Genomic DNA, 18,873 nt, shown 5'->3' on the forward strand with positions numbered 1-18,873 from the left:
TCACGTCTCATCCGTGACACGATTATAGGCACAGAAGCGGTGAGCAGCGAGGTGCGGTGTCCTTTCGGCTGGACGGGTTTGAGTGTGTTTGAAACACAAGGCACATTGTCGCCGCTCCAGTGCCAAACTCCAAGCCTCTTGTTTTCCACGCCTGAAAGAGTAACCTCCGTCCCCCTCCGTCCCCCTCCGTCCCCCTCCATCCCCCTCCGTCCCCCTCCACCAGAGTTATGTAGGCCAGCCTGCTGAGCACAGACAAAACGGGAACGCAGCTCAGTAGCTGCAGCCTCAGCAGAACCGCCTCTCCAGCGCTGTAGGTGCACAGACCCTTTCTCATGGGAGACTGGATTATTACTGTATGCATCTGAGGTAAAAGCATACACACTTCCTGTTATTATACACAGCACAGTGAGTGTGAACGGTCCCAGACACAACGAGGTTAGTAACGCATACATGACTCATAGAGAGCCTAGATTGAGACACAGTTATTAGTAGGAAATATGCATTCAGTCGATAGTAAACATGAAAACAATTTACATTAATGTCTAAAATAAAAAGTGCATTTGTGAATTAATTATTTAAACAATCTGAAATACGATGTTTCTGATAGGGATGCACCGATCTGATGATGTTTTCTCCTGATACTGATACATCGACTGGACAGTCGGGTCCAATAATAATAGTGATAATAATAATAATAATAATAATAATATTAGTGCTGTTATGAAGATTGAAGCTTATGAAATGAAATATATTCAAGATAAAACTAGTGGTTCCCAACCTTTTGGTCTTTTACTCCTAACAAGAAAGAAGAAGCTAGTCGGCGCCCATTTGTCAAATCTTAGATGTCTCTGTTAGTTCCACGAAACACACTTCTCTCATCTCATCTTCAGCCTCTTATCCGGGGTCGGGTCTCGGGGTCAGCAGCTTTAGCAGGGGACCCCAAACTTCCCTTTCCCGGGCCACATTAACCAGCTCTAACTGGGGGATCCTGAGGCGTTCCCAGGCAAGTGTGGAGATCTAATCTCTCCACCTGGTCCTGGGTCTTCCCCGAGGCCTCCTCCCAGCTGGACGTGCCTGGAACACCTCCCTAGGGAGGCGCCCAGGGTTCATCCTTACCAGATGATCCTGAACCACCTCAACTGGCTCCTTTCAACGCAAAGGAGCAGCGGCTCTACTCCGAGTTCCTCACGGATGCTGAACTTCTCCCCCTCTCTCTAAGGGAGACTCCAGACCCCCTCCTGAGGAAACACATTTCAGACGCTTGTACCCTCGACCTGGTTCTTTGGGTCCTGACCCAGCTTTCATGACCACAGGTGAGGGTAGGAACGAAGATTGACCGGTAGATCCAGAGCTTTGCCTTCCTCAGCTCTCTGTTCATCACAACGGTGCGGTAGAGCAACTGCAGCACCGCCCCCGCTGCTCCGATTCTCCGGCCAAACTCACGCTCCATCGTCCCCTCACTCGTGAACAAGATCCAGAGGTCCTTGAACTCCTTCACTTGGGGTCAGGACTCATTCCCTTATGGTTTAATTTAAATTACAGTTTGAGGCCCAAAGATGTAAAATGATCCGATGTTTAATAAAAACAGCCGGGTTTTAACGAAACTACAAAAGGGTGTAGCACAACTTTGTATTTTCTTCATTCTTGTCACATTTAACATCTCACGGCCCCTCAGATTCATCTTGTGTCCCTTCACACTCCTGGTTTGGAAACCACTGGGTTAAACTACCTTACTTTATATAAAAGGCAGCTAAAGCTCCGCCTCAAACAGCTACGACATAAAAATGTTTTTGATGCATCAGTTGCAACAATCTAAGAATGTTACATATAGTATTTATAGTCTACGGGTCAGAAAATAAATTACATTTCACTGATAATACGTCAAATACAGTAGGTATGATTTTTAAGGCAGGACTTTTACATGTAATGGAGTATTTTTGGTACTTTTATGAAGGTAAATGATCCGAATAGTTCCTCCTCCACTGACCGTACACGTCTTAACTGTGAGTGGTATCTGAGTTATCATGGAGGTATTGTAAGTACTGGTGAATAAGACAATGTTGTGCACCCATCAACACTCGACACGATCGGGTATTGGGTCGGTGCATCCCCCAGTTATTATTTTCGTTTAAGGTAAATCTAAATGTTCTTTGCTCAGTCTCACAGATAGACCAACAACGCTAATCCATGCTGTCTCAATTTAAAGTCCTCTGCTGTAAAACCCTAAAATCTTTATCAGCTTTACTCCGAGTGCACGCACACCGCCACGTTCTTGTGCCTCTCCCAGTAGTGGCAGTCTTCAGGGAAGCTCCACGCGGCTGCAGACTCCTTATGGCGACTGACGGCGTGAACTACAAACCCGCACAGCTGCTTCTCCAGCACCTCCACCACCGCCGGGGCGTTCCCCTTCTTGCCCTGGCTCTCCATCACCTGCCGGATGCAGTCGCGGGGCACCGGCTGAGGTTTGGTGCTGTACGACACCACCAGGTTGATGCCGTTCACTTGGAGCACCTCGAACCAGTTCTGCCCCGCCACGTGGTGAAAGTGCTCGCCCGCTCGCCAGTTCCGGTAGGTGCTCCCCGAGTGGTTGATTAGCCGCACTGACCAGCTGACCCAATCGTACTTTTTCACCAAGAACTCGAGAAGCTGCTGAGTCGCGTCTTGCAGGTTCTCTTCGTCCTTTTCTTGCAGGAGGCGCTGGGCGTCTAATTTAGCCTGCTCCGGGAAGGCGGCGATACAGGACTGGATGGTTGTCTTCATCCTGGACTCTACTTCTTCAATTTTGCTGCTCCACTCTTGAATTTTGTCGTCTTCTTCCTCTTGGCCCCGGGTTAAGGCACAGTGGCCCAGCAGAGCGATAAGCCCCAAACAGAGGAGCTCCTTCATGCGGACGCAGAAATCTTCCAGGAGACGGCGGTTCCTCGCTACATACCTGCAAAAACAGAGGAACCACACCTGCTGTGATAACGGGGTCAACGACACGCACATGAGAAGCAATAATATAAGGAATCTAACCATTTACCTCTCGACCACCTCTAAAACGGACTCTCCGAAGCTGTTGGTCCCCATCAGAGCGTCATACAGCACCAACAGGTTCTTCTCTCCGCCAGTTTTGGCAAAATGCTCCACGAAGAGCCTGGTCTTCACCTCCTTGAACTGCTGCTTCGCCTCCAAGATGTCCATGTATTTACGGAACTGGTTCCTGATGTTCTCCTCCACTGAGAAGTACTGGGAGTCCAGTCTCCCCTTCTTGATCTCGCGGTCGATGTCCTCCAGTTGGGTGGAGAGCACGTCGAGCTTGTTGCGCACCGTCAGGAACTGCTCTTTGACGTAGAAGACTTCTTTGCTGTGGACGTTGTCTAGAGCCAGGCGGAGAACCGGAGCGGCGGCCTCGCAGAGGGGGAAGAGCTCTCCCACAGCGCTCGCCAACACCTCGGCCCCTTTCTCAAACATGTCCATCACCGCCTCGATGGCCTCCTTCTTCTGGGCCACGACCCTCTCCAATGAACTGGTCATGTTCTGGGACACAGAGGGACAAAGTCTGGTGGTCAAGCAGCCCTTTTTACAGGCTGTGTAGCTCTAAATGCTGTGATCAGTTCAACCAAAAAGGGATTTTCTCTCTTAATTTCTCAGATTGTTTCATTTGAATAATTTCTAATCTACCTCTTCCGCCCTTTATTTACTATTTCACAAGAAAAAATATAGTTATTTGTGTAGTAGAGCAACTTAACACAGTTATTTACCAAATATAATAATATTAAAGAACCTTGATCTCTTGTGGTTAGGAGCTCATTTTTCACAAAACACACACTAGTATAAACATAAAGGTTCCTCCTGGTTATGAAATACATTGGTGACATACTTACAACGCATGTCATGATTTTTGCGTGTCATTTCACGCCATGTAGTCTCAATTGACTTGTATAGTGCAGAGATGGCGTTGTCATTTGACGCACAAATGTCATTGAGGGAAAACCCATACGAAGTGGTGGAGCTTTCTGTCAGAGGGTTGTTTTTAAATCAGTATTTCATGTGAAGGATGGCTGAAATAACGGGCGTAAAATGCCCTCACCCTAACCTCTAACCCTAACCCCTAACCCTAACCCTAACCCCTAACCCTTAACCCTAACCCTAACCCCTAACCCTAACCCTGGGGAACTACGGGCGTTAAATGACACGCGAAAAGCTTAATATGCGTAGACATGCACGCGAAAAGTCATGAAAGTCATGAAAAGTGGCGTGCTATTTATACGCCCTCCCATGAGACCACATAGATTCTGCAGCTGAGAGGATTAGTCGTCAGTTGAGAGACAATTCATCTGCAAGTTTGAGTCATTTTTTATCCAAAAGGGCCGAACGCTCTCTGCTTACTGTCCCCAATGGAGGATTTATTTTACATTTACATTTAAAAGTGTTGTTCAGACTAAACAAGGCGTGAAACAGCCAAACTTCTTACTTCATAGAGAAAATAAAACATCAATGGAGAAAAATGATTGCCACAAATGTTAAAATCTCTGCTTTTTTTGTAATTTCAGGAGATAAACATGAAGGAAAATGACGTCAGGCTCAAATGGAGGATGTACAAAACCCAGTGCAGGTAATGATGTCATGTAAACAAAGTGGGGGCGACAGGACGCCCTTGGCTCTGCGTATGACTCATTTCAGAGCCGAGCCGAGCAGACCAAGGCCGAACCGTGTTTAAAAAACCCCCTCTCATCCTTGCTGCAACCTGCCGCAGACGAATGACCTCCCCTCTGTTCACATGTTTGTCTCTGGGTGGATCACAGAGGCTGCGTCACCAAGTCCTCCAAACATTAACACCAACATTCATTTTGTTAATTCGTATCTGGAAATGCTGTTTTCTGCATTTATAATGAAGAAGGGAAAACAAGCAATGGCATGTAAATGACCAAATGCATAAATAGTATATGGACAAAGGGCACAATTTAAATACAAAAGGGTGTCATGTGTCCAAACTGCACCTGTGTAACTGCACCTGCGCACCCAGAAAGGAATGCGCAACGGCAACCGGCATTTTACGCACGCATCCCCTGAGAGCCCCGGACACACCTTAGAGCATTTCGACCCCCTCTGAGGGAAGATGAGGACATTCATGCCATTCTTGGAATAACAGAGTAGTTCTGTACCTGAACGAAAGGACGCTGCTGCTGCTGCTCCTTCACTCCTGATGAGCTCCGACAGCTGCACACGAGTTTGTTTCTTTTTCTTTCTTCTTGCTTCAAGTTTGAGAAAATCCCCACTGCTCTCTGATCCACCGTGGAACTGAGGAGGGTCCAAAGACAGGATCCACAAAGGAGGAAGAAATGCGCACTCAGTATCTGCAGAGGAGGGAGATAGAGAGGGAGAGAGAGAGAGAGAGAGGGGGGGGGGTATAGACAGACACAAACTGCAAGAGGTGAAATATGTGCTCGCTTCCATTTTCCTCTCAGTCTCCGTGTCACCGTGGAAGGAAGATCCAGTCCCTTCTCTACACATCGGAGTTGAATTTAAACCTTTTTTGCATCATTTCCAAGATATCCTCGAGCTGTCTCTTGCGCACTTTGCGCAAACGTCTCATCCCCATGTTGTGCTCCTGCTCCTGTCACTGAATATAAATGATCCAAACTTGAGGTAAGACGATGATCTGGAAACTGTGGTTGCGTTTTGTCTTTTTTAATGTCTAAACAACCTTTGATACATTGATGTAGTGTGATCATGTTTATTTTCACCACATCTGCAGCTCAATCATACATGGAGGTGCGGTTCACACGCACACGCACACGCACGCGCAGCTGTGGTTGGAAATACACCCTCAACCTTTGGGTTTGGAGCAAGATTAAGGATCTGTCCTGTTAATGTAGAGGGAGCCACACAGTTTATTTATACCTGCAGCTGTGTGTCACCTCGGCCTCACTCTGTCACCATTAAAGCCTAAATAGAGCGGTGTTAGAATCTGATTTAAAATCTATATAAATGCTGTTTTTTCATGATTTAAAAGACTTTATGGGGATCAGGTTAAACCCCACATCCCCCTCATCCGTGCGCACACGACGCGCCCTGTGAGCGCGCAGGCTCAACCTCCCTCACCCCCAAAAAATATAATAAAATCATTACGCACATCGTGTCTCCTCTAAACTATGAAGGGCTTCACATCACGTTTAAAAAACATGTCTCTTCATTTCATGCTCAGTACTTTAATCTGCGTTTCTGAAATAAAGCGCGTTCGTGTTGTTTCAGGTGGAAATGGATTCACCGACACGAGCTCCAGGAGACGGACACGCGCTCCATCACATGACAGAGGACGTGCGCCGGCGGCTCAGGGACGCTCGCGGTTCAGTGACAGGTAGGAGCCTCACTTCTTTGTGTCTCACTCATCTGCATTTTCAAACGCCTGCAATGCACATTTTCCTGTTTGGGTTCCCCGACTCTGAGCTGAGAGTCAAACCTGTTCAGCTGGAAAAGGACGCATGAGGGCCATGCCAGAGGTGTGAACCCAGGCCATGCGCGCTTGACTTCGGGTAACCCCCCCCCCCCCCCCCCCCTCTCTCTCTCTCTCTCTTTCTCTCTTGATCCTCTGACTTCATTTGGATTGCCTTTGCGCATGCGCTGTGGCAGATCTGTTGGAGCCTTTAGAAGGAAGCGGGGTTTTAATAGTTGATCAGTTTGGATGCAGATGCTTTCGTCCCTCGAGGGGGGTTCAGTGGAAACAGGTGTAGTGTTGAAGCACGTGAAGTTCTCGCGCCCTCTTGCGTACAAAGCAGTGAAATGCACGTGCACATCCTTCCTAAAATCAGCCTCTTCATTCAACAGACGACCAATTAAAGTCCCAGGTTTCCAAAGATGCCAAAAAGGTTCAATTTCGTGCAAATAAAGTCATGAAGCTACAGGAGAAATATTTCAATTTGATAAAAAAACAATCAGTTTTGTGTTTGAATGTTTGAATATGGTTGTGTGTGATCATGAAGTGAGTGTTGGGACTCAAGATTGAAGATTCAAGATGCTTTATTTATTTATCCAGAGGGAAATGATTGTGCAACAGTTTCAACACAAAGGGGGGAAAGGATCAGAGTGACAATAAGCATAAAAACATAATCAAATCAAAATAAAGCTGACATCAAATAAATCAAACAATAACTAAATGTGACAGAGTGCAACAGACATGGTGGTTAAACGCAGGTTTAAACAATATACAACAATACGCAGCGTGAAGTTTAGCAGCATACTGAATAAAAAAAGTACAAACTGAATAAGTGACAAGTGTTAAAGTGTAGCAGCGTTTCTGACTGAACTAAGTCACAGTACAACTCAATACAGTGATGCAGTGATGATAGAAAGTGATAGAAAGTGATGCAGATCATCTGCCTCCCACCGCTGCTGAAAACTTCCTGTCCTCCATCTTTCTTTGGGTCATTTTTGTCACGTTTTGTGGTGTTTTGCATCAGTTTTTAGTAATTTTGTCACGTTTTTTGGGTGTTTTGCATCTGTTTTAATTGTTTCTTCCTCTTTTTTGTGGTGTTTTCATCTTTACTAAAAAAAAAAATAAAAAGACTGCAAATGTGCATGTGTTCCCTTCTCTCCAGATGTGTAACGTTGACTCTTTCCAGTGCAGCTCCTTGTTCTTGTTGTGGTGTTTCTTCTGTTTGATTCTTTGGTTACAGCCACGGTGACAAGCAGCTCTTTACCTTCACACACAGATCATCTGCTGAAAGCTCCTGTCCTCCATCTTTCTTTGGGTCGTTTTTGGGGAGGGGTGGATTCAGTGTGTCTGCAGAGACTGGTAGCATGGATGCTCATGTTTGCTAACAGAAAAGTAGACGTGGATGTGATTTAGAATGGTGGACCAGCTCTCAGAGAACCTTGATATGATCTTGCGGGCCAATTATAATATTTATTATTATTATTATGGCTTTGATTTCTAGAGCGCCTTTCTCAGTGCTCAGGGCGCTTAACAGAGTCCAGGTCCCATTAATTCATGGTGGTGGTAAACTACAACAGTAGTCACAGCTGCCCTGGGGCAGATTGACGGAGGTGTGGCTGCTAATCAGCGCCTACGGCCCCTCCGACCACCTCCTCACACAAACAGCAGTCAGACACGTTCATGGGCCTGAGTTTGACACCCCTGTCCTAAACTATAAGAATACCCAGACTTTACTCCCGTATGCAATAGTTGAACATGTTATTCCAGAACGACGGACTCGGCCGCAGAGATCTGAGCTCCCAGTCTGAAATAATCCACTCGTCCATGTGTCGGTTTTATTCACTCGTGTTTATTTATAGTGACACAAATGCATCCAGCGTTCAAAGATTCATAACAAAAAAGGCAACATATTCACATACATGGCATTTAAAAAAAACATCCTTAAGAGGTTCATATAGTATTCCTCCATATCGACAGCATTGAGACTCTATTCATGAAGCGTATACTGAATCTGCTGTAACAGTAAGAGACGAAGACACCGAACCAGACCCGGGTTTAGGAGTTAAGTGACAGATGAGAGTAAAACAGGACCTGTGGGAAATATGAGAGTCATGTGGGAACTGGATGTGTAGTGATCACATGTTTAGTTTGATATTTTATAACTTTGCTCGCTCTCTGACACCTGCTGCTTTTGACAAAACAAACAAACAAACAAAGAAAAGACACATTTAAAAACATTATTTCAACCACAAGTTTAAAATCTGAACAGTAGGGTATAGACCAGTGGTTCCCAACCTGGGGGGCGTCAAAGATCCAGGGGGGGTCGCGAAGCCCTCTTGATTTTAAGGGGTTTAATAGTTTTAATCTAATTAAAATGTTAAATAAATGAGTCGGCTGAGCATTTAATTCATATATGTGACAAAATCAACTAAACCCAAGGGCCACATTAAACCTTTATTCATGTATTTCAAGTTTTAGATAAATTAATAAGTTATAGGCCTTTATCACGAGGAGCAGAGCGTGTGGGACTTGAACGCCTCACGTGCAGCAGTCGTTGCGAGGCGGAGCTAAGGGAGAGATGGCGAAGCGTCGGGAAAAGGAGACTGCGGAGAATGTCAAAAAGTAACCAAAGTTTACAATGGTAAAAATATGGGTCCCTTAAGAAAGAGGTTGGGAACCACTGGTATAGACCATTGAAAACCTAATGCCTTCCATAATAATAGACTTTAATGATTAAGACAAAGCCCTCAAAAGAAAACAAATGAATACAAAACCATTCAGGCACTGTTGGTCAGATGAGGCGTTCATGAGAAGAGCCCAAACTTTTACCTTGATTCTGAGGATTAACTGTAAAAACAGAACAAAAAGATCCTCAAATCATGCAAATTAAACCTTTTCAAAGACTCTAAATGGCCAAATAAATCCTATAATAGCAGATAATTGTTTCTATTTATTACAACCACCTGCTGAACGTGTGATACAGAAAATAAAAAAGTGGCCGACTCGCATCTCCGGAGTGGAACGATCCGTGCGGGGACATTATTACTCCCTCTAATACCTCATTTCGAAAGTCAGATGTGTTTAAACAAACAAAAACAAACATATCTGAGTCGTGACAATGGAAGCGACTGTGACGCAGTGGAGGAGTGGGTCGTCCTCCATTCAAGAGATTGGAAGTTCGATCCCCACCTCCCCCGGTCCACATGTCGTTAAGTGTCCTTGGGCGAGACACTGAACCCCGAATTGCTCCCTGTGCTGCGCATGGGTGTGTGAATATGGTGTGAATGGTTAGATTAGACGGTCTGTAGTGTGTATCAGTGTGTAACAGTGTGAACGGGTGAATGTGACTAACACTGTGAAAGCGCCTTGAGTCGTCAGAAGATTAGAAAGGCGCTTTAGTACAAGTTCACTTCCCATTTAGCACGTATAACAATTAGTTTCATTTGATCCCATAAATGGTAAATTACATTGCGCGTGTCCTTCTGTGGTGAAGCGTGTCACCACCATGTAGTGTTACAACAAATCTGCGCGTGCTGTTAGTGTTTTCAGTTAATCGCAAATGATCAAAAATAAAGAACTCTGCGAAACTCTAAGAAATTAGTGTGAAATTACCTAAAATGGAGACGTTCAAGGACCTCAGGATCGTGTTCACGAGTGAGGGGACGATGGAGCGTGAGTTTGGCCGGAGAATCGGAGCAGCGGGGGCGGAGCTGCAGTCGCTCTACCGCACCGTTGTGATGAAAAGAGAGCTGAGGAAGACAAAGCTCTGGATCTACCCTCAGTCCTGGTTCCTACCCTCACCTGTGGTCATGAAAGCTGGGTCAGGACCCAAAGAACCAGGTCCAGGTCCAAGCGTCTGAAATGTGTTTCCTCAGGAGGGGGTCTGGAGTCTCCCTTAGAGAGAGGGGGAGAAGTTCAGCATCCGTGAGGAACTCGGAGTAGAGCCGCTGCTCCTTTGCGTTGAAAGGAGCCAGTTGAGGTGGTTCAGGATCATCTGGTAAGGATGAACCCTGGGCGCCTCCCTAGGGAGGTGTTCCAGGCACGTCCAACTGGGAGGAGGCCTCGGGGAAGACCCAGGACCAGGTGGAGAGATTAGATCTCCACACTGGCCTGGGAACGCCTCAGGATCCCCCAGTTAGAGCTGGTTAATGTGGCCCGGGAAAGGGAAGTTTGGGGTCTCCTGCTAAAGCTGCTGCCCCCGCGACCCGACCCTGGATAAGCGGATGAAGATGAGATTACCTAAAATGTAGTGGTCGACTGTCACAATGACTGTATGGTGAGCTATGTGCACGGGAAACACACGATACGATGATGATGATGGGGTTTTACGTCTGCAGGTACATTCATCGCTCTGGGAACTTTGGGATGTTTGTTCATTTCTTTGTTTAGATTATAGATCGTAGTTATAACTGACAACTTCCTGTGTTTGTTATTTACCAAACAAAAAAAAGACACAGATTTGAAGTGTAAGGACTTCACAGGAGGCTCTGTAGCGACGCTGTACGTGTACGACAGACGCATCAACTCTGCTTCCTGTTCCTCTTTAAGTTGCAAACACACGTTAATGTCGAGGTTTTTATTCTTTCAAACCAGCTGATTTGCTTTTAGTGTCATACCCGTGATTAAAAAAACTACAATAAGTGGCAAATAGTTTGCGTAAAAGTGCATAATGGGCAGGATGTAGTGTTTCTGCTGTGGCTGATTCAAAGACGCGAGGGATGTTTTTAACGTCCATTCAGAGTCGATTCATAATGTTTACGATCTGACAGCTGACGGCTTTCAAAGTGTTCTGTATCGATCAAAACCGCCGCAGTTTTCTCCGGATTCATCACGTAAATTAAATAATCGAGATGTGAATTTGAGCCGACATCGTGACATGCAGTAGTTTAGTCGTCTTTGTCTCAACCTGGACGCAAAAGACACGCCTGCGATTCAAAGATCAGAGTTTGGACGAATAGCGTTTTGGAAAGAATGGGACGTATCTTCGCTCGTGACCATCACCGAGCGTTCAAGCAGAGACTGCAGGTGTTTACAAAGTGCTGATGCGGAGAGAAAAAGCTAAGAGGGAAGGCGCCGCGGAGGGAATGTGGACCTGTGAGTCCTGACTGAGGGCGGAGAGCCCGTCTTCATTTGCACCTGCGTAGAGCCTCCTGCATCTTTTCCTGCACGTTCTCCATCTTCTCGGCCCACTCCTCGCTCAGACCCTCCTCGTCGTCCCCGATGACGGCGGCGTAGCCCATGAGGGCGATGAGGCCGATGCAGAACAGGTAGGTGAGGCGTGTGCAGAGTCGCTCCATGGTGCGGCGGTCGCCCTGCGAGTGCTTCAGGTAGACCTCCAGGATGGGTTTGCTGAAGAGCTTGGGTTTGCCCACCACGCCGTCGTAGAGCGTGTGCAGGTTCTGGTCTCCCAGGTCGTTGGAGTAGCTCTCTTCGAAGTCGTCCTTCTTGCGTTCGCGGTGCTCCGGCCGCGCCTCCACCATCTCCATGAACCGTCTGAACTGGTTCTTCAGGTTCTCCTCCACGCGGCAGTACTGGCCGTCCAGCGTTTCCTTCTTGATCTGCACCAGCGTGTTGCGGTTCATCTGGGAGAGCTCGTCCAGCGCCCGGTGCACCGAGCCAAACTCGCGCTTCAGGGTGCGGATGTCCTCGTCGTCGACGTGGTGCAGCACCACGCGGATCAGGGAGCCGGCCACGCCAAATATGGGGTTGACCACGGCTGCTGCCGAGGAGATGGTGGCCACGCACTGGAGCACTTTGACCAGGCCCTGCTTCAGCTTGGCCCGGTCCTCAATGATCTCCTCATCCATCATGATGTCACTGTGGGCAGATGTGGACGTCTGTGACAGAAAAAGAACTGATTATAAACATGAAATACGTTATTACTCACAAACCTTCAGTTTCAAGTGTAATATTAGGGCGCACTCCCACTGTGCCTCCGTCCCGTGCCCCGTGCTTTAGGGTCCTTGTCTCCCCCTCCAGGCCCGTTTGTACTCACACTACCTGGGCCTCGGAGAATGCTTCTTGATGCCTATACGTCATCACGCCGTAACACGCCACACGCATTGATGACGTCATGGCGATGCGTGGCTTTGTTTCCAGATCTTTCCGTAGACCTCTGAGTTTTTGTGCGTCTTGTCGACTGTTTTTGAATCTTTTCATCGACCAAATCTGCAGTAAACACTCCACCTCCGCATCACACCAACGTGAACCTTTCACCGCCATTGTTTGAAATGTCCGCGCATGGTCCCTCCTTCTTTTTTCTACGTCCCAACAGGCGCACAGGAAATGACCTCAGAACCGCCGTAGGCCTCGTGCTCGTACACGTGCGCACGCTCGTGCTCGTACATGTGCAAACGTGCTTTACTAAAGCCCAACTCTCTCTAACGGGCCGTGGACGGCAAGCGTACCGCTCCTAGGCGCAGTACGGTTGCACTCACACTGGTCAAACAAACTAGGCTCTACCCGTAAAACCTGTGTGGGCACGGTACGGATGGACAGTGTGAGTGCGCCCTTAAAGGGTTCAGTTTGGTTCAGATGACCCTGATGGGGCTAATTCTTGAGGTTGTTGCATTATGGTAAATGTAGAATCCACTGTTTTTGAAGCTTGAGACAAATACGGGACTATGTACCCAGATATCTCGCCCTCTGCTGCTCTGATTATGATCATTGTTTTTTAAATTATGTCTCTTAAAAGTCCCTCAAACATGTCTGAGGCACATGCACAAACATGGACGCGGGCCGCTCCAGCTATTAAAACGAAGAACGGAGAAGCTCGGATTACACAGAGAGAGATGGTGACTTCAGTCTGTGCTGAGGACGCTTTTACTCCTCTGTATCTTTACATAAAAATATAGATTGATGTTCTAAAATTTGAGTCCAGCTCGAAATAGCTCGTTAAATCACATGAAAAAGGGTGGGAAGTCTGTTATGGTCTAGAGCAGGGGTGTCAAACTTCAGTTCACAGTGGGCCAAGTTTAAAAACTGGGACAGTTTTGGGCCAAACTCAATATTTACTAACATTTCTGCTGAAAGATCCTGTTCTCCATCTTTCTTTCATCACTTTTTTGTGGTGTTTTCATCGGTTTTTAGTCATTTTGTCATCTTTTTGTGGTGTTTTCATCTGTTTTAGTTACTTTTTTCACATTTTTGTGGCGTTTTGCGTCTGTTTTTAGTCGTTTTTGTCACGTTTTTGTGGTGTTTTGCCATCTTTTTGTGGTGTTTTGCGTCTGTTTTTAGTCGTTTTGTCATGTTTTTGTGGTGTTTTGCGTCTGTTTTTAGTCGTTTTGTCACGTTTTTGTGGTGTTTTGCGTCTGTTTTTAGGGATTTTGTCACGTTTTTGTGGTGTTTTGCGTCTGTTTTTAGTCGTTTTGTCACGTTTTTGTGGTGTTTTGCGTCTGTTTTTAGGGATTTTGTCACGTTTTTGTGGTGTTTTGCGTCTGTTTTTAGTCGTTTTGTCACGTTTTTGTGGTGTTTTGCGTCTGTTTTAAGTCGTTTTTGTCACGTTTTTGTGGTGTTTTTCATCTGTTTTTAGTCGTTTTGTCACGTTTTTGTGGTGTTTTGCGTCTGTTTTTAGTGATTTTGTCACGTTTTTGTGGTGTTTTGTGTCTGTTTTTAGTGATTTTGTCACGTTTTTGTGGTGTTTTTCATCGGTTTTTAGTCATTTTGTCATCTTTTTGTGGTGTTTTCATCTGTTTTAGTTATTTTTTTCACATTTTTGTGGCGTTTTGCGTCTGTTTTTAGTCGTTTTTGTCACGTTTTTGTGGTGTTTTGCGTCTGTTTTTAGTGATTTTGTCACGTTTTTGTGGTGCTTTCATCTTTCTTTACTAAAAAAAAAAAAAAAAGAGATAATCTGCCTCCCAGCGCTGCTGAAAGATCCTGTCCTCCATCTTTCTTTGGGTCGTTTTTGGGGAGGGGTGGATTCAGTGTGTCTGCAGAGACTGGTAGCATGGATGCCAGATCTGGCCCACGGGCCTGAGTTTGACACCCCTGGTCTAAAGGCTCAGCTTGACAGCTATAAATCAGCTGACTCCACTTCTTAGCTGCTCTGCGAGCAAAAAACGATAAGAGGAACATGTACGCTGTGCTGACACTCTTTACACAGAGCAGCTTATCCCAGAATATTCTACCGCTCTGATGGTGAAGTAAAACTGCGGTTTGACTCATGCAGAGGAGATGCAGCCGCTTACATTGAATGTCTTCTCTTAAAGCTCACACGGGGAACCTCGTCCTGGAGTTGTAACAGCGCCTCTGGTCCCGATCAGGATGATTCCTGAAACACAAGACAAACGAGAGTTTCAGACACAAGGTTCAAACATATCCAGCACAGACGTTGCATCCGTCCGTCTCTCTGAACCAGGGACAGATTTGTGTTGCAGCTTTCAGCAGTGAGGGAGTTAACAGCCTCCCTGCTGCTGCGTGACGGAGCTCGAGCGCAGCCTTTCAGCACCAGGCTGCTCTGTGTGTGTTTCTACGGGCCGGGCTGATAGCTCCTCAGCAGCAGGGTGAAGGGAGGCGTGTTGAGACGCCGGCAGCAGCAGCAGCTTATGGGCGGGGCTCAGAGCTGCAGTGGGAAAACAAACACGCCACGGCTGACTGCGCTCTAAGACTTGTCTGTTACATAATAAGAGCAACTATGCAAATATTACATGATTTCAAGCCAGTTTAGAGGCAGGATTTCGATGTTTGAAGTAAAACCTGTCTGAGCTGACTGTAAAATCTCTGTTGACGCCTGATACTCGGGGGCGTTTTGCACAAACACAAGTTTAATAAGGGACAGTGAATCAGCCTCAGAGCAGGATAAGGGACTCGTGTTCACTGTGACATATCCTGTTATCCTCCACTGCTCCTCAGTAACACGGTTAATGCTCGGCGTGCACGCTCTGGTTCTACGGACACACAGTCACAGAGATGATCACAACACCTGTGGTGTGCGTACACTGGGGACCCACGCAGCTGACGACCACGAGGGTGTGCACGGTCAAACAGACGCTGACACGCACACACACACACACGCACACACACACGCACACACACACGCACACACACACACACGCTGTAAGGAACAGGCTGGTGTGCGTACACTGGGGACCCACGCAGCTGACGACCACAGACGCTGAAACACACACACACACACACACACGCGCACACACGCTGTTAGGAACAGGCTTGGTGTGCGTTTCTGTTTTGTTTTTGTCCCTTTTTTAAAGTATCTTCGTCGACCAGAGGGGGCAGTAACTGACCGTATAGTAACAAAGACACCCATAATATTCCCCATCTGATTTCAGCACCATCACTGTGGACGAACAGCGGTGACGTTCAGGCTCAGGAGCAGGATTTAACCCTTTAGCATCAGATCAGCTGCAGATGATGTGATTCAATTCACTAATTCAGCAAAACAGAAGCACTTTATTTGAATAATCCTGTAAAATGAAATCAAATGTACATGAGATGCTTCTTAAATGTCACTTTTTCCAAATGCAATCATTTATTTTACATCACATCTTCTCAGCGTTTGAGCTGACGGCCCTCCGCACGCCACTTAAATGTCCTTTTTGTGCTTTTTGCTGTTGTGTGGCCGATAAAGAGGTCTTTGCTTCATTGTTGGTACTCGATAGCGTCTAAATAAGCAACAAATTCCATTCTTGTGTCTTATATTTCTAATTTTGTGCTCCTGTTTTCACAGAGGATGAGCTACGAGAGAAACGTCTCGACACGATACAGCGAACAGCAAGAGGAGACGCAGGCGACTGAAGGGTAAATTACGGCTTTTCTGACACAAATGTCCTCTTTAAGACAAAATGTGAGATTTCATGTCAAAGCACTCGACAACCTGATCTATATTTGATCACAAATTAAATGATTTTGGTGAATCTGACGCTTCCTGCAGGTACATTTTAATACGCAACAGAAAAATTAACCCTTTGTGCGAATTAAATAATCATTACATCGACGCTTCGCATTCAAATACACGTCTTAACGAGCGACCTTGATCAATTTGTGCCATTTTTGAATTAATCCGAAGACAACTGAGGATTGATTTATAATTATATTGGTCGTATTAATTTAAAAACTGATTAAGCGTCTTTAATTAAAAGCTAATGCAGCTGTTTGGGGGTGTTGACCAATCACTGCTGTGCTCTGCAGCAGCGTGGCCTTTAAAGAAAGCCCGGTGCTCCCACGTCTCTGTGCCTGTGTCTGTGGCCCCGTGCCTCAGCTGCTGCGTGTCTGTGCGTCTCCACCGTAAACCAGCTTTAATAGAAATAAAGCTTGAGTCCGAGCTGCTCAGAAACGTCTTCACTGAGTGCTGGGTGTACATGAAGCAGCTCTGTCAGTCTAACCAGGAAGTGACAGGCTGCTCTCACCTGCCTCCCCGCCCTGGAGAGGCCATCTTGAATGTTTTCTATGATAGCACCAATGCTAGGCTAATCCACATTTACAGATTATGTTCTGGTAAAATTGTCCCTTAAGTGTATAGTTTGCATTTTCACAGCTCATTTGAACGATTTTCTGCCTCTTCTTCATCTTTTATGACACTTTTCTCTCTTTTTTACAGATCCCAGCCTGTGTGGAGGGAGTGCTCACCCTGTAAGGCTGCTGCAGTTCAAACAATAACCACATAAATGAGGAAAAAGTCCCATAATTAACAGTGTTCTTCTGTTTGTGAGTGCTTAAAGCAGTGAAACACCACCTCTGCTGACAGCTGAGGCCCAGGCAGCTGCCTCCCTGCTCAGCTATGGCTCCCTCTAGCCGTGCCTCCATGTTTCCTTGTTAATGCACACCATACTGCCCTGACCCTCCCTGCACTACCACACAGCAAAGACACCAAAATACACCTGCAAAGCTCACTTTCTCTGGCTAAATGTGGACTATATACCCTCCATCCGCCTCCCAGCCAACATTGGGCCCCATTGGCCACAGCAGAAGTGAGGATTTCTTACCTTTTGAGAGTGGCTGTGGCTATACCTCCCTCCCCAAAGTCCCAACCTCGACAGCCTCCTTCTTCTTCCCAGCAATCCCTGCAAAAGAGGACACTTCCATGTATGTTGAATATGCAGGGGTGATCAAATTGAACCAAACTGATTTTAAAGAGCCCAGAGAGCCCCTAAACCCCAGAAATGGCGCATTTGGCACCAAATATAAATAAGCTCCAAATCACCATTTTAAAATGGCGTGACAGTGGCATCAAACAGAAAACCCACTCCTCAAATGCACCATGGCCCACCCCTATGGTTTCCAACTTATTGTGGCCCATCCACCAGTCATACAGTTGATACTGAAGGGCAATTGTCAGTAAGTGCGCAGCTGAACACTCAGGCGCTTTCTGCTGCCTTGTGTGCGTTTGCCAAGCCCTGGAGCATCTGTGGGAGGCTACAAAGAGTCCATTGGTGGTGTTTCTGAGTCAAAGAGACCCCTTTCTTGAGGACTGGGACAAAAAAATGGAAGTAAAATATTTTCATACGCGTAAAATCCGACCAAGCAAAGAGAGCGTTTTTGGACCGCTCCAAAAGTGCACAGGTGCATCCAAAGGCACCGCGAGCTCTCCAAAGGCTCCAGAAGACAAAAAGAGAAGTGTATCCAGCTTAAAGGGTAATTATTATAACAATTTACTTTAAATTCCATCGTTACTTTACAAAAAATTAAAAGCTATACGAATATTTAATCGAATTTAAAGTCCAAATGCATCCAGAGAGATTAACCAAATGGCGCAGCTAGAACTTTAAAATATTTCACATATTTAAATATATGAATTACTTTAATATAGTACTTTAATATATAGTGTTAATACCAACAGCACTGCAGCATAGCGTATACATAGACATTACCGTGTATCTGACCATCAGTGGATACCAATGAGGCGCAAACCTGAGCTGTAAACGCACCCATCCAGTGCGCCAGAGTGCCCTAATCTGCACTTTACCCGGGCCTGAAAAGGCATCAGTTGGGTCCTGCAGCGCGCACGGGGCCGTGAAGCTTAACACAAAAACACACACACATCCAATGGAGTCTTGGGAGAGTGGCTGAATCGGCGGTTGAGGCTGTTTTCCCCAAAACAAACCTCTATGCAAATTATCACAGCTGCCACCAAAGCGCTAAAGGACAATGCTGCTCCCTTCTGTACGCCTGAGTGGTGCCTGTGGGGGTTACGTCGTATATTTCAACAGCACATAGACACAACTATGACGGGCGTTTGCCTCCGTGCGTGTCCGGACCTGAGCCTCCAGCGGGCCGAAGACCCCGCATCCCCTCCGAGACACCGAGCCTCAGGCGGCAGCAGCAGCAGCACGAGGGGAGCCCTGTCCCTCCCCGCGGGTTGTAGTGAAGGAAAAACCGAAACACAAAGACAAGTGTCCGTTAGAGACGACAGAGCCTTCGTTATCTGCTCAAAAATCAAACCCACCGTCCACATCCGAGCGCAAACCATGGTGTTGGTGAGAGCCGGCGCGTGTGTCGTTACA

General features: G+C 46.5%; 2 protein-coding genes across 2 annotated transcripts; both read right to left on the minus strand.

The window, feature by feature from the left end:
- Nucleotides 1-2,241: 2,241 nt before the first annotated feature.
- Nucleotides 2,242-3,516, minus strand: LOC310950867 (protein rapunzel-like; the record flags this gene model as incomplete). The annotated part of the gene is made up of 2 exons (XM_083918882.1): nucleotides 2,242-2,932; nucleotides 3,023-3,516. The coding sequence occupies 2 exons, from the start codon at nucleotides 3,514-3,516 to the stop codon at nucleotides 2,242-2,244; spliced, it is 1,185 nt and encodes a 394-aa protein (XP_083775008.1).
- Nucleotides 3,517-8,247: 4,731 nt separating this feature from the next.
- rpz (rapunzel) lies at nucleotides 8,248-17,402 on the minus strand. Its single transcript, XM_083919178.1, has 3 exons — nucleotides 17,356-17,402; nucleotides 14,605-14,687; nucleotides 8,248-12,255 (listed from the first exon to the last, which is right to left on the minus strand). Exon 3 carries the CDS (start codon nucleotides 12,226-12,228, stop codon nucleotides 11,545-11,547), a length of 684 nt encoding a protein of 227 aa, XP_083775304.1. The 5' UTR covers nucleotides 12,229-12,255; nucleotides 14,605-14,687; nucleotides 17,356-17,402; the 3' UTR covers nucleotides 8,248-11,544.
- Between the last annotated feature and the right edge of the window lie 1,471 nt (nucleotides 17,403-18,873).

The sequence above is a fragment of the Echiichthys vipera genome (assembly GCF_963691815.1).
Source record: "Echiichthys vipera genome assembly, chromosome: 8".
NCBI lineage: Eukaryota > Metazoa > Chordata > Actinopteri > Perciformes > Trachinidae > Echiichthys > Echiichthys vipera.